Source organism: Thunnus maccoyii, chromosome 10, assembly GCF_910596095.1.
Source record: "Thunnus maccoyii chromosome 10, fThuMac1.1, whole genome shotgun sequence".
NCBI lineage: Eukaryota > Metazoa > Chordata > Actinopteri > Scombriformes > Scombridae > Thunnus > Thunnus maccoyii.
In genome coordinates, this window is record NC_056542.1 from 25,202,972 (window position 1) to 25,216,231 (window position 13,260).

Here is a 13,260-nt window from a genome sequence, read left to right on the forward strand (position 1 = left end):
GCTGGTTTATACACCTACAATCTTCTTGTATTCTGGTATTGTTTGCACCAGTACTGTTGTACTTGTGGTATGTGTTTACATAGTATGTGTAAATGTATAGATGTATATGTATGTGAATGGTTGAGTCATTTCCTGGGTCTCTTATTTTTGATCAGCTGATAACTTCTAGCAGTAGTACTGTAGTATTATATTTGGTTTTACTTTGAAAAGCTGATCCGGATGTGTGTGCTCTCCTCTCAGTAACTTCATTTTAGTAAAACTAGCTCCTCATGATTAGCCACGTCATGTAAACTTAGCAGTGGAGCATTTCTGGTTTAAGAGCAACGAGGGGTCGCGTTTTTGGGGGGATATTAGTTAATTCTAAAGCGTATTTCAGGGTTATAATCTATCAGAAACCCTATGGAAAGATGTCAGACATCGGCGACTGGTTCAGAAGCATCCCGTTCATCACCCGGTCCTGGTTTGCTGCCTCGATCGCTATTCCCTTTATAGGGAAATTTGGGCTGGTTGATCCCAGGAACCTCTTGCTGGCGCCGGAGTTATTCTTTAACAGATTTCATGTGAGTGTCCCTTGGCCTGTGTTCGCCTGTGCGTGTCGGAGGAACCGCTAAAAACTGCGGTTGTTGTGTTTTGAATGTGCTGGGTTAGCTAGCAGGTGGCTAAGCTTCAACAGGCCTGAGCTGCGTGACAGCCAATCAGAGAGCGAGACGCAGCAGGGTAACGTTAGGACTTTAAAATTCAACAAGACCTCCTATAAATATAACCGAATAACAAAAATAGTCATTTATCTAACAAGAAAAGGTCGTGTAGCCATAATGTTAATGTAAAATGTTAGATTGTATTGTTAATAGTACTAGTATAGTAGTAATAGTAATAGTAGTAGTATAGTATTTGGCCAGGCCACGAATATATTTCAAGCTACTTTATACCTCACTACATTTCAAAGGGGAATATTGTAGAAGTAACAATAACCCATAAGTATGGCCTTCAATTTATACAAGAGTGATGTGGAAACTTGAAGCCTCCAGTGCACACACACGGAGACTGGACTTGACAGTGAAATAGGAGACATCTTGTGTTCAGCAGGAAAACTTTTGAAATGATAAATATTTGCATATTTTTAGATTCTGGAGTTTTTAATGAAGGAGGCGATGTAGTTTTACAGATTTTAATAAGATAATTGAACTTTTTTTGTGGAAAAAACACATCAAACACAAATTATTATTCAGAGTATTTTATATACATCATAAAACAGGTCTGGAGGGGATCTTTAACTAAGCCTTTGAATGCAGGACTTGTGGTATTTTTACACTTGTATTGCTGCTTTTACTTTGTCTGAATACTTCTTCTGTTACTGGTTACTTGAGCTGTTACACTCTCTGTGCTGTTAAATGACAAAGAGCAGTCTGCCTGTGTGCTGTTTAACCTGCCAGAGAGCAAGCTGGGGTGACAGTTACAATAGGTTACTGATCTCAGGCAGTGCTACAGCTCAATGGTGTATTATTGTATCCTGTTTACCTATTGTTAAGTTTTGACATTTGGCAACAAATAAGAGACTGACTCTCGCCTTGTAATTTACTGTAGATTGTCGCAGTTTTTCACAATTGTTTACACATGTTTTCCGAATCTTTGGCTCATTTTCTTAAAACTCTAAACACAAAAAGACAAAAAAAGCAAAATAATGTTCCATTCCCATCCCTTTCTTTTGGCTAGGTTAAAGCCAGCCTCGTCAATAAAAATATAAAAATGCTGAATTGCAGCAGCATCCAGCTCCAAGACTCTGAAACAGATAAGACAATATGAGAAATAGATCTAGATCAGTCAATATGGTGAAACACAAATACACTGGATTACAGTACTATAATGTGTCTACACAGTGCTGATATGATAGTAAATTCACAGCATAGTACTCACTTGCACATATTCATAGTGCTGTTCTTTAACCCTGTTGTTTCGCTCAAACAGCACCCTGTAGACCTGTTTCATCTGGATTTGGTTGTGCTGTAATACACGGCCCAATGTTGACAAGCCCACCTGATGGATGCTATTGAATATTGTGTTGTCTGCAATTATGTAGATGTGGATTTCTCATAGTCTAATTGTTTGCCACCACCATGTTCACAATAGCGGTCTTCTGTTCTGGTGTGAACAGCCGGTGTCTTCACCGTGGCTCGTCTCTCATTTCTGCAGAAGATCCAAAAATATGATGTGATTGGTTACAGTAAGCAGTATGTATATATGTATATTTTCAGTATGAAATGGCATTACTGTAACATTGACCAATAATCACTGAGTAACATGGGCCTACTGATATGTCTGACTGCAGTATAGTACAGTATACATGCATAAAGAGCAGCAGCATGGTGTAGATAGTAGGTATTTCTGAATGTACGGATGATAGATGCAACCATGTAGCAGCTCAGGTTGGGCTGAACTCTCTGTCCAGCCTCCCTGATACTCAATGCATGGAAAAGCACATGTTCAACCAATGTAGCCCTGATCTCATCTGAGACAATTGTCCTTCCTTGTCCTCCTCTTCCTCTCACTCCTTGACCTCTAGCTCTTGCTTCACCATTGACTTCCATTTTCCATCAAAACAGGAGAGCTCATCTGTGGCCTTTTTATTTATTTCTTTACACATGTGAGTAGTGCGTGTCGCCAATTGGTTAATAAAGGTTGGCATTTTGATCGGCGTTTCTAAAGGAACACAAGAGATTTGAAGTTTTAATGTTGTTCCTAATGTAGAGAACTGTGTATAGTGTTTTGCAAAAAGTGTGATTTAGGATTGAAAACTGAGTGTAAAGCAGACATTGTGCTTGCAATTTTGCAGACTCGGTTGAGGGATTTGGTACGTGAGTTTCAGGTTTCAGTGATTGCGTTTCAAGTTCCACTTTTAGTGTGTAAGCAAATGTGAAAAACTGTAATCTGGATTTGTGGTTCCTGTTCATATTTGTGACACCTGATCTACAAGACAAGACCATGACTATTTGCATTATTATGAAATATATTACTACTGTATAACCACTTACAATATCCCTTCCAGACCCATGAGGTTTCCTCCACCATACACTGATTTTCAGTAGCTGGCAAGTCCTGCTATCTCTCTTGTGACAGATGAAAGTGAACCTGTCCTGTTTAATTTCAGTCAGCCCAATTAGCATCACTGTAACTGCTATACTGACTTATCATACGGGAGGAGCTGCTTGTCACAGAAGTCCATTTTAGAAAAAAACTAACCATGGAAAATATATTCCAAATTCAAAAATCCATCTGTTGTGGAAACGTGGACAATATCAGTACATATTAATGAATACTCAGTGAACAGATGTTGATGAATCTGTTGATTATTTTTTACAGTGAACTGAGACATCGTTTAGTCTATGTAATGTTAAAAACATAGCGAGGAATGCCCATCACAAGGTCTCAGCAATCAAATGTTTTGTTTTACCCAACATCCAAAGACTTTGACAGAAAAGCATTAAATCCTCATATATGAGAAGCTGGAACCAGAGAGTGTTTGGCATTTTTGCTCGATTAAACAGCTGCAACAATTAGTCGTAGTCAATTACCAAAATTGTTGCGCTGTCGAGTGACTATTTAATTAATTGACTAAAGCTGTTGCTCCCATGCAGCATATCTAGCTACAGCCTATGCACGATTACACTTTTATTCCACTCAACTTCAGCATTGTGTTGTTATTGTGTCCTGTCATTTTCCCCTTGATTAATAGTAATTTCACACAAAAGATGCTTTTGTCCTATCATCACCCTTAAAAGTCACCTCTTAATTACTGTATTGATCTGACTTCTGTTACCACCAAACCAAATCTTTGCATCTAATCATGAGGTAACCGACAGAAGTTATCGTTTGCAATCCACACGAGATTTCGCATGTGTTACTAGCAGAGTCTTGAAAGTCTGGATCGGAAAGATGAAGAAGTAGCTGATGATGTGGTTTTTGAAAACTTGGATTGCAGTGAGCTCTTACACAACCACTAATCAGGCTCCAGCGTGACAGAAGCCGCAGTGATATGGATAATAGTTGACCTTGCATTAAAGAAATCTTTTCTGGCTGGTACATGTCCCTTCTTGAGGCTGCTTCGTGTCAGACAAGCTGAAGAAATCCTTGACTGCTAAACTCCATTTCTGTTCAATTAATCTGTCTGTGTTCTGTTTGTTTCAGCTCTGGAGACCAGTGACAGCCACCCTATATTTCCCAGTATACCCTAATACTGGGTTTCTGTACCTTGTCAACCTGTATTTCCTCTACCACTACTCCAGTCGGCTAGAGACAGGTGAGACAGCAATCCTCAGTGGTTTACACACATGCAGTCACGTGCACCGAATGCTCTTTTTGTCACGCTAAGTGTTTCCTTGCTGTTCTTGTCTTCCAGGGGCGTTCGATGGCAAACCCGCAGATTACATCTTCATGCTCGTCTTCAACTGGCTCTGCATTGTTGTATCCTTTTGACCGGCATCATAAAAATGCCAAACCCCTTCAAACCTTCTATTTAAACTGGGTACATGATAAAGTGTTATCTCTGCTGCCTTCTTTGCCCCTTTTGAATTTCTCTTTCATCTGTCTTTTCTGTACCCCACTCTCTCGCTCTGCAGCAGCGTGCCATGTCAGGGTGGCTCTGTGCCAGTGGCCCAGTGTCGGTCTACCCCTGCAGAGCAGAGAAACCTAATCTAGGTCACATGCAGCACCGGCAGTACAGCTCGGCCCACATCTCAACACTTTGCTGTTCTGTCGGGGAGCTCAGCTCTGATTGTCAGCCTGTCTGGGTTTTCAGACGTTTCTTGTTTACGTGTACAAGACAAATTTAGGCAAAATCCTATTCTGCTTAAACCTCCTTTAAAGGACTAGTGTGTAGGGATGTGCATTTCCATCACTGAGGCCGATGTGATACACATCTCGATGCATCGCCAACAACCCAATACATTAAAGATATATATGAAGCAACTACCAATGCGATACAATATGATTCACCCCTATTGCAATGCAGTGCGATCCGATGTGATTTGATTCAACACAATGTGATTTGATGCAATGCAAAATAATGATGCAATTCAATATGGTACAGAAAATTTGATTTTATTACTTAAGCATACAGCAGATCATAAATTAACTAAAAAAGTGCATTTTTTACTTTTCTCTAATACCGCATCTCAGTAAGCATCTCATTTATGCCGTTTCTTTAAAAAAACACTTGGACCTTTCACAAACAGGCCTTTTCACAAGTCCTTTGTAGTGTAGTGTTCTCTGCCTCCGGTTTACATGCATGTACACTGTGACTTAAACAATTACTGTCAAAATAGTTTAATAATCCACTTACTCAGACGTGCGGAACAATAATTCTAGACGGTCGGATCCACCCGGAACATTTTAGCAGCACACCACTTAGCTTTAGCATGCTAGCGCTATTGAGAAACAGTTCAGAGGAATCAATCTACTACTGTAGAAACATGGCGGTGCAACATGGCGGGCTCTGTGGAAGAGGACCTGCTCTCTATGTAGATATAAATGCTCATTCTAAAGGTAACGAAAACACAACAATTCCTATTTTCAGGTGATTATGCACTAATTAAAACACACTTATGAATATTATATTCCATTTCTGCCAATAGATCCCCCTAAATCTTACACACTGGTCCTTTTAAACAAAATGTTCAGTTTTTTGTGGCATTGGGTGAGAAAAAAAGTGTCTGCCAAGGTCAGATGCCTTGCTTAAGGGGAGGAGGCAGAAGTGGCAGGTGAGAGTCAGCTGGTGTGGGGATTTGAACTGGCCACCTTCCAGTCACCAGCTGCTCTGATGTTACGGCTCCGGCTGTGATCGCTCTGAGCCACAAGGTTTTTGTCCTTGACTCTGAAACTGTAGATAACTGGGCTGCTGATGAACATGCAGGTGAGAATCCTCCTCTTATTTTTTATTATTTATTCCACACCATGAAATTCAGACCGCTGTATAGTATATAAAGCATATGGCAGTAATCTGCAATCATCACCTTTTAGATCTTAGATGTGTTTCATGAAGCAGGATCACCAGTTAAACCAGTTCAACCAGATTTAAAAGACAAATTTGACATTTAGAGAAATACAATTGTTCGCTTTCTTGCTGAGAGTTAGATGAGAAGATCGATACCACTCTGTACGCTTAGTATGACACTACTGCTGGATAACCAGTTGCCAGGCAACCAGTTGAGACTCCAGGAACTGGTCCCAACCAAGAAATAGTCTGGTCAGCCAGCAGATGTGCCTACATACACATGTTGGTGCGTAGAATACAAAGAAAGTTAATATTACTCATTCGAGAAAAACAAGTCAGTTATCAGTTTATTCAAGACCCTGCTTTTCTTCAAACACCCCTCAGATGTTATGTGGTATTGCACTTGAAAAAATCAAGACTGGTCCATAAATCTAAATAAACCTCAAGCTTTGAAAATGATTGGAGACTCACAGGTTGTTGTTCATGTTGTTGTTTTCAGTTGCTGATGATCCCGTTGATCATGTCAGTACTGTACATCTGGGCTCAGTTCAACAAAGACACGATTGTGTCCTTCTGGTTCGGAACAAGATTCAAGGTACCTCATGTTTTACTGTCAACACCCATTACATTACAGATGGAATAAATATGTAGTAAACAGTGTTAGGTATCTGACATGTCACAGTGATATCAGAACACATAAAATAGCAGTAAGCATAAGTTTGATGGTATAGAATGTCAAATAATTAGTGTAAAGGATAAAGTTGGCTCTTTTTTATTTTTATTTGACTAGTTATCTCCTGAACTGGATGTTTTAGGTCTTGGGTATTTTCACTACCTGGATGTGAAACTTTCTTATTACTCAACATGAAGATAATCCTGATGCTCATATTAATGATAGTCTACATGTTCCCTGTCTTAGGCACATTATCTACCTTGGGTCATCCTGTTCTTCAACTTCATCATCGGAGGCTCGTAAGTAACTCCTCACTCTCGTGACTCATTTGTTGACAGCAGTTTTATTTAGTGTAACTGTTATTACAGTCAGCTGAGTCAAAATCACAGTTTATAGTGATATCTTTAACACGCTGCGCTGTAAATGTAAATTCAAAGTAGTAAATGACTCAATAAGCAGCCTTATATGTTTAAGTGTTTGAATTGAATGTGTTACACCAGTGATGATGACGTCTCTGTGAGGTTTGATTAATCTAACTCCTTCTCTGTGCTGTTGTTGTGCAGTTTTGTGGATGAACTGGTCGGGAACCTGGTGGGTCACCTGTACTTCTTTCTCATGTTCAAATACCCCATGGACCTGGGAGGACGCTCGTTCCTCACCACACCAGAGTTCTTGTAAGTCTGTGTGTATTGTGTTTATGCACTGTTTTAGTCTTGCCTTGAAATGACGCCTTTCATGGTTTGTTTTCTTTAAGGAAGTAAGAATACATTTAGAGTGAAACTGGCTTAAAAGAAATATTTGTCGAGCGACTATACTCAATAACTTAGGTCTTTTTGGGAAGTGGGGGGGGATTTCTGGCCTGTGTTCCTATTAGTTGTATCATTTTACTCACCAGCTTCATTGCTGAGATTTTGCAATGTCGAGGATTTGTTACACGCAGCTTGAGAGCGAGAGCAATAAAACACACCCTTTCTCATTTCAGTGCACTCAGGGGTTTTGCTGGTCTGGTATGACCAAGGTGGCTAATGTTAACTTATGATTGCTAACTTAAGATAAATGTTGCTCTTTACTGACTTTTTGACTCTTCTCTATGTTTTTGCATTTACAAAATGTTAACATAAGCTGGCTTCAAAATAAAGTGCGACTAGTTTTTACTATATTACCTAAACTAAGACAGACAGACAAATGTAAAGGCGTCTACCCAAACTGTTAATGCTCATTAGATTTTGTAGAACTACTTCCTGGTTCAACTTTAACCATCTGTGCTTTGTGCTGTTATTCCAGCTTGCAGTGTTACAAGGAAATGATTTGCATTCAGTTTTGGTTTCACATTCCTGCAGATATTGGTGCAGATATTCAAATAAAACTGGGGTTTATTTTAAACCTTTCTAAGTGTGTGTGTGTGTGTATTTTGCACCATTTGACTAACTTATGTCATAAAGCAAGTAACTGTGGTGCCATGTGCTCAGATCTCAAGAAAAAAAAAAGCCCCAAAAACAAAATGATTTTTTCTTAGAAATGTAATTTTGTTGCTTCATCACCAGCTTGCAAACCTGGGGGATTCTTAAGGATTTGAAATGCTCCAATGTTTTTTAAGAGCATTATTTCAACCCCTCCCTTCTCATCCCTTTGCACATCTCTCTCCTCACCCTCTCCAGGTATCGGTTCTTCCCTAACAGGAGGGGAGGGGTGTCGGGCTTTGGAGCTCCTCCAAGCAGGAGACCAGCTGCCCAGGAGCAAGCGGGCGGAGGAGGAGGAGGAGGAGGAGGACGCCACAACTGGGGCCAAGGCTTTCGTCTGGGGGGTGAATGAGAGGAGGAGAAAGCTACGCCCCCACCCTGTTTGCTCCCGATACAAATGGCTGTGCAGTTGATATTTCAGGTTAAAATGCTTGCTGCTTCACATTCTTCCCTGTTTGAGGGAATTAAAAACCCTGACTTTAATTTGACTGACTTTAATTCACATTCACGTTTCGTTTTAAAGGATACAACAAGATGAAATTTGAGGAAGCATGCATTTTAACCACTAAAGCACAGCAGGACTCAAGAGCCTGGCTCAAGTCACCAAGTAAAGCCAGCTATACTATTACTACTACTGTCCATGTGAAGCAGATAGAAGGAAATAAGAATAAACAGATTTTTTTTTTTTTAATGCGATGATTCTTGAGCTTTCCCCTTTTTCTTTCTGTCTTCTCCTCCAGCTACCCTTCCCCTTTTTTTTCCCCGCACCCTGCCATTGGACTGTCAAGGCAGGAGATGCTGCAGCTGCACACCAGCACTCTGTTGGTTTCAGCTCTTGTGTTCCTTTCCCTCCTTTCTCTCTCTCTCTCTCTCTCTCTTTGAGGCCGTATCAGATTACTTTGTAATTACCAACGTACTGGGAGTGTGCTCTCAGACATCCCTCTGCAGAACATGGGCAAAGCTATTTAGAGAGCGCTGTTTCCAGGTCTGAATTTACATGGGTGTAAAATGTTTTCTAAGCCTCTGTGGCGCAGACCTCATCTTTCTGTCCTATGATCTGATCTTCAACAAAATGAGGTAAAGATGGGGTTTAGCTCCTTTTTGTTTTTGTAAATATAACAATTGTTTATTGAAAGGATGATGGAGTCTGACTGGTTAATTATCTCACTGTCCACGTCCGTCCTCTCTGTCGGTTTTTGAATTCTTTTTTTCAAGCCAATTCACAAGTGTTTGTGCTTCAGAAAGGTTAAAAATTAATGTTTTGTCACTGAAAAATTGCAACACACAATAACTGATGATGGTGGGTTTTTGTTATATACTAATATACAGACAGCTGGAGTTTCCCTTTAACCTGCAATTAGCAACATACCAAAAAAAAGTGCAATGATCTCCAAATGTACAGTATTAAGTGTTGCACTAACATGTTTCCTGTCATCAAAATCAAGTCCTATTAGAGAGTCTTGGCCAACAAATTGTGAGATTATTTTTTGGTTTGCTTAAGTGTGTTTAATAAAAAATGTCCTCCAATGCATCACATCATAGAAGGGGAAAAGTAACCCTCAAACAGGCCCGAATGTAAAGTTGTAAAAGAAAAAAGTGACCTGACAAGCCAGTGTACAGTCTAGCAGTGATGTCTCTGCACTGTTTCACCTATTTTCTACAAAATCATTTTGTACTTGAGTAAATAAGAAATCATAACCAGTCTTCCTCTCCAAATCCAGCTTTATGTTTCTATTTTTGACACATGCAGTTTATACTGGAGGAACAAGACGTGCTTCTACAGTTTGGTTGTGTATTTATTGAGTTACAGCAGACCTAAAAGTAGAAAATGAAAATGCAAGCGGTATTCCATACAAGCCAACCAAATGTACAGTATCTCAGATACTTGTCTGAACATGAAACTAAAACAGCAGCAACAGACATTCAGCCAGCAAACAGCCAGAAACCTGCTCTTCAGACCAGGTCGATTCAAAATGACAGTTCAATTTCAAACTTTTAACTCTGTGCTTGCACAAAAGGATGCGAGGGGGGTTGCAGTTTAACCGATAAAACACAGATATCCCTTTAAATCTTGAAAATTTGCTGTTTTAAGAAATATGAAATTGTGAAGCTCATGCAAGCAGATAACGATTATTTGCCAAAGATTTCAAATTCTTTTGCCGTTTTCCGGAAAAAATCAGCACAGGTTTGATCATTTATCTCTGTAACCTAAGAATTCATGAACCATCTGAATTAAATGAAGGAGCTTCAGTTATTTTAACATGCGTGAAAAACATTTGCACCACAATGTTCTTGGCGAGTCCAGTCAAGAATATTTCAAGTTTTTAAAACAAAGAGCTGATGAGCTGAAACCATCATCATCATCATCATTATCAGCTTGTACTCGACCCAGTTCTGAGGCAGGCAGGACATGTCAGATAAAGAAAGCTGAAAAGGCAGCGTGGTGCAATCGAACAGACACTCTCTTCTCTATGCGATTCATCATTTCAATATCAGAAGAAAAGAACATTCTGTACTGTTTGAGCCTCTTGAACATGCGCCCGGTACTGATGCAAGAGCACACCAGCTGATTAGAAAAGACACTAGAAGTTAGGACGTACAGTGCATTAATTCATTCGTTTGTCCTAATGCGGTTTGTCTTGGTCTGCGCATGTGGCTGCTTGTGTTCATTCTCTGGCCGTCGTGCGCTCTCAGCACATTCATTCCCTCTAACTGCCCCTCTACAACTTGTGAGTGATTTCTGTTCCATCACCAGCACGTTTTTATGAGGGAGAGTCAAAGTGACGCAGCAAAAAAAAAAAAAAAAAAAAAAAAAAAATTAACAGTTTCTTACCAGTTTGAACAGCTAAGCTGGAGATCAAGTGGCCTAGCATGAGAATATCTATTACTACAACGCGGATATATGCAAGTGCCATCAAATACTACTCACAATGAGTAGTGACAAATTATGATTTTCAAAAAAATAGGACTGATTTTCAGCAAATAACAGACTATTATACACTTTGATCTTAAAACAACAACGAAAACATTCCAGGTTTCGGGGCACCAGTCAGACTCTTTTTTTAAAAAATGTAACAAAACTTGCCCTCCCAGTAAAACTGTACAAACCTTTTTTTTTTTTTTTCTTCCTTTTTTTGCAATACAGAAAAATATTTACATGGATGTTTCTTTAAAAAAAAGAAAAAAAAAAGTGTAGTAGTAGTAAGAACAATGCATCAAGTCCAGCTTTGGCACTCCTCTTCATGTCAGCGTCTGCACCACACATCGGTGCTTTCAACAGTGGAACTTCCAAAGGGCGCTTTGCGATGACATCACAGGCAGACAGTTACATCACTGGTTCCACATTTGGTCATCTTGAGTTGTAACGTGATGGTCGGTGACTCAGCAGTCAGTGATTTATCTCATCTGGAACATAATCAGATACAAACAGGGACTCAAATTAACACCTGGGCTCACCAAGATGCCAAAGCACATGACAGTGAAATGTTTTTATTGTGACTGTAAAGCATGTCGATCGACCTGTTAAGCAAAGAAAACACTCACCCTCCAATCACCTTGAGCTACCCACTAAATATGAAGCACTTCATGAATGTATTAGGACTAGTAAATTCAAGACAGGAAATGGTTTGTTTCCATTTTCTTAAAGTTTATTATTCAAAGTGATTCTCTTTTTTCCAGATGTAGTGTTCTGGTCATTTCTGCAAGTCACTGCTTCACTATAAATTTAAATTAGTGTCTTCTCTAAAACAAGGATTATCTCATAAGAGATGGATTTCTGTTGAAACCAATTTAACTGTCATGTTCTCAGAAGCTCCCAATAATAATTAGACTACACTTGGCATGAGCAGAAGATGTGAAAGTATCCCTAGCTATTATTTATTTATCAATTAATATATTAACAACTTATTTCTCTTCCCATGCTTTATTTGTAGCCTCTTTAGAGGGTAGGTTGAGCCTTGGTAAAGCATTGTAAATTATTATTTGACCTTGTACCAGGAATAACTCACTCATCAAGTTTATCTGGTGTAACTGTGACCGAGTTTGGCAACAAAATATTTCACATAATTCCAAACCAGTAAGCATCTACAACAACAGGCCTTTTCCACAGAAGAGATTTTGACAAGTCACAGTAGCACAGGTGTGAATAATAAAATGAATGATGTCTGAATTCCATTTAGCTGCTTCAGTTTCGGGCTCCTGGTATTGTGCACACTGGCTCACTGCTATGTTGTTCAAAAAAAGGTCCGTTATTTACAGGCTCTTTCTCCTACAGTTGTTGAAAATAGGTATCGTAAAAGTTCCTCCCAAGTATAAATCAGCAGTTGTCTTAACCAGATTTCTCAACTTTAAGTGTGTTATCTGAAGTAAACAAAGAAAAGAATTTGCTGATATAGGAAGTGGAAAGGATATTTTCTGAGCTATTAAAAGTTGCTTTTAACTGTTTCCTGTGAACTATAGGATTACCTTTATCATTTGATTTTCATACAGAGGTGGGAAACAATGTACACATATAAGTACTTCTTTACAATTTAGATTAGATTAGATTAGACAACTTTATTAATCCCCAAAGGGGAAACTCATTTGCCACCAAATCAACTCATGCAGACAACAAACACTATAGACAATACATTCACGTTACACAACAAATAAATAACATCATAAAGCCATTTAGACATGATAGACAGCTGAAAGGTGCTATGGATCTAAACCACATCTAAAAGTGTTCATTAAAAAATTGCTGCTGGAACAAAAGACCGTCTGAGTCATTCACTCATGAGGCGTCACTAGTCGCTCACTGAATGAGCTTCTGACTCCATTAAAAACACTATAAAAAGTTCAAAGTACAGAACTGATTTTAGTTTGGCCCTTGTTCTCTTTTCTCCAGTGACCTCAAGTGAGTCTGGGGTAAGACTAATCACTGAGCCGGCCTTTCTGATCATCTTATTGATCCTGTTTTTATCATCCACAGTGATGCTGCCTCCCCAGCAGAGCACAGCATTAAAGATTCTCTGGTAAAAAAACATGAAGAAGCTTCTTGCTGATATCAAAGGATCTAAGCTTCCTCAAGAAAAATAGTCTTGACTGAGCCTTCTTGAATACAACCTCAGTGTCCAAGTAGACACCAAGATATTTATAAGACT

General features: G+C 39.3%; 2 protein-coding genes across 4 annotated transcripts in view; one reads left to right on the plus strand and one right to left on the minus strand.

Annotated features, from left to right (window-relative positions):
* Positions 1 to 199: 199 nt before the first annotated feature.
* Positions 200 to 9,257, plus strand: derl1 (derlin 1). The gene is made up of 8 exons (XM_042423303.1): positions 200 to 560; positions 4,183 to 4,294; positions 4,394 to 4,458; positions 5,879 to 5,905; positions 6,486 to 6,581; positions 6,906 to 6,958; positions 7,223 to 7,333; positions 8,318 to 9,257. Exons 1-8 carry the CDS (start codon positions 408 to 410, stop codon positions 8,469 to 8,471), a joined length of 771 nt encoding a protein of 256 aa, XP_042279237.1. The 5' UTR covers positions 200 to 407; the 3' UTR covers positions 8,472 to 9,257.
* Positions 9,258 to 9,823: 566 nt separating this feature from the next.
* Positions 9,824 to 13,260, minus strand: part of zhx2a (zinc fingers and homeoboxes 2a) — a 29,262-nt gene continuing 25,825 nt past the window's right edge. For all 3 annotated transcript variants that reach the window (XM_042423300.1, XM_042423302.1, XM_042423301.1), the window contains one exon: positions 9,824 to 11,524. The gene's annotated coding sequence lies outside the window, so the exon portion shown is untranslated. The remainder of the gene's footprint in view (positions 11,525 to 13,260) is intronic.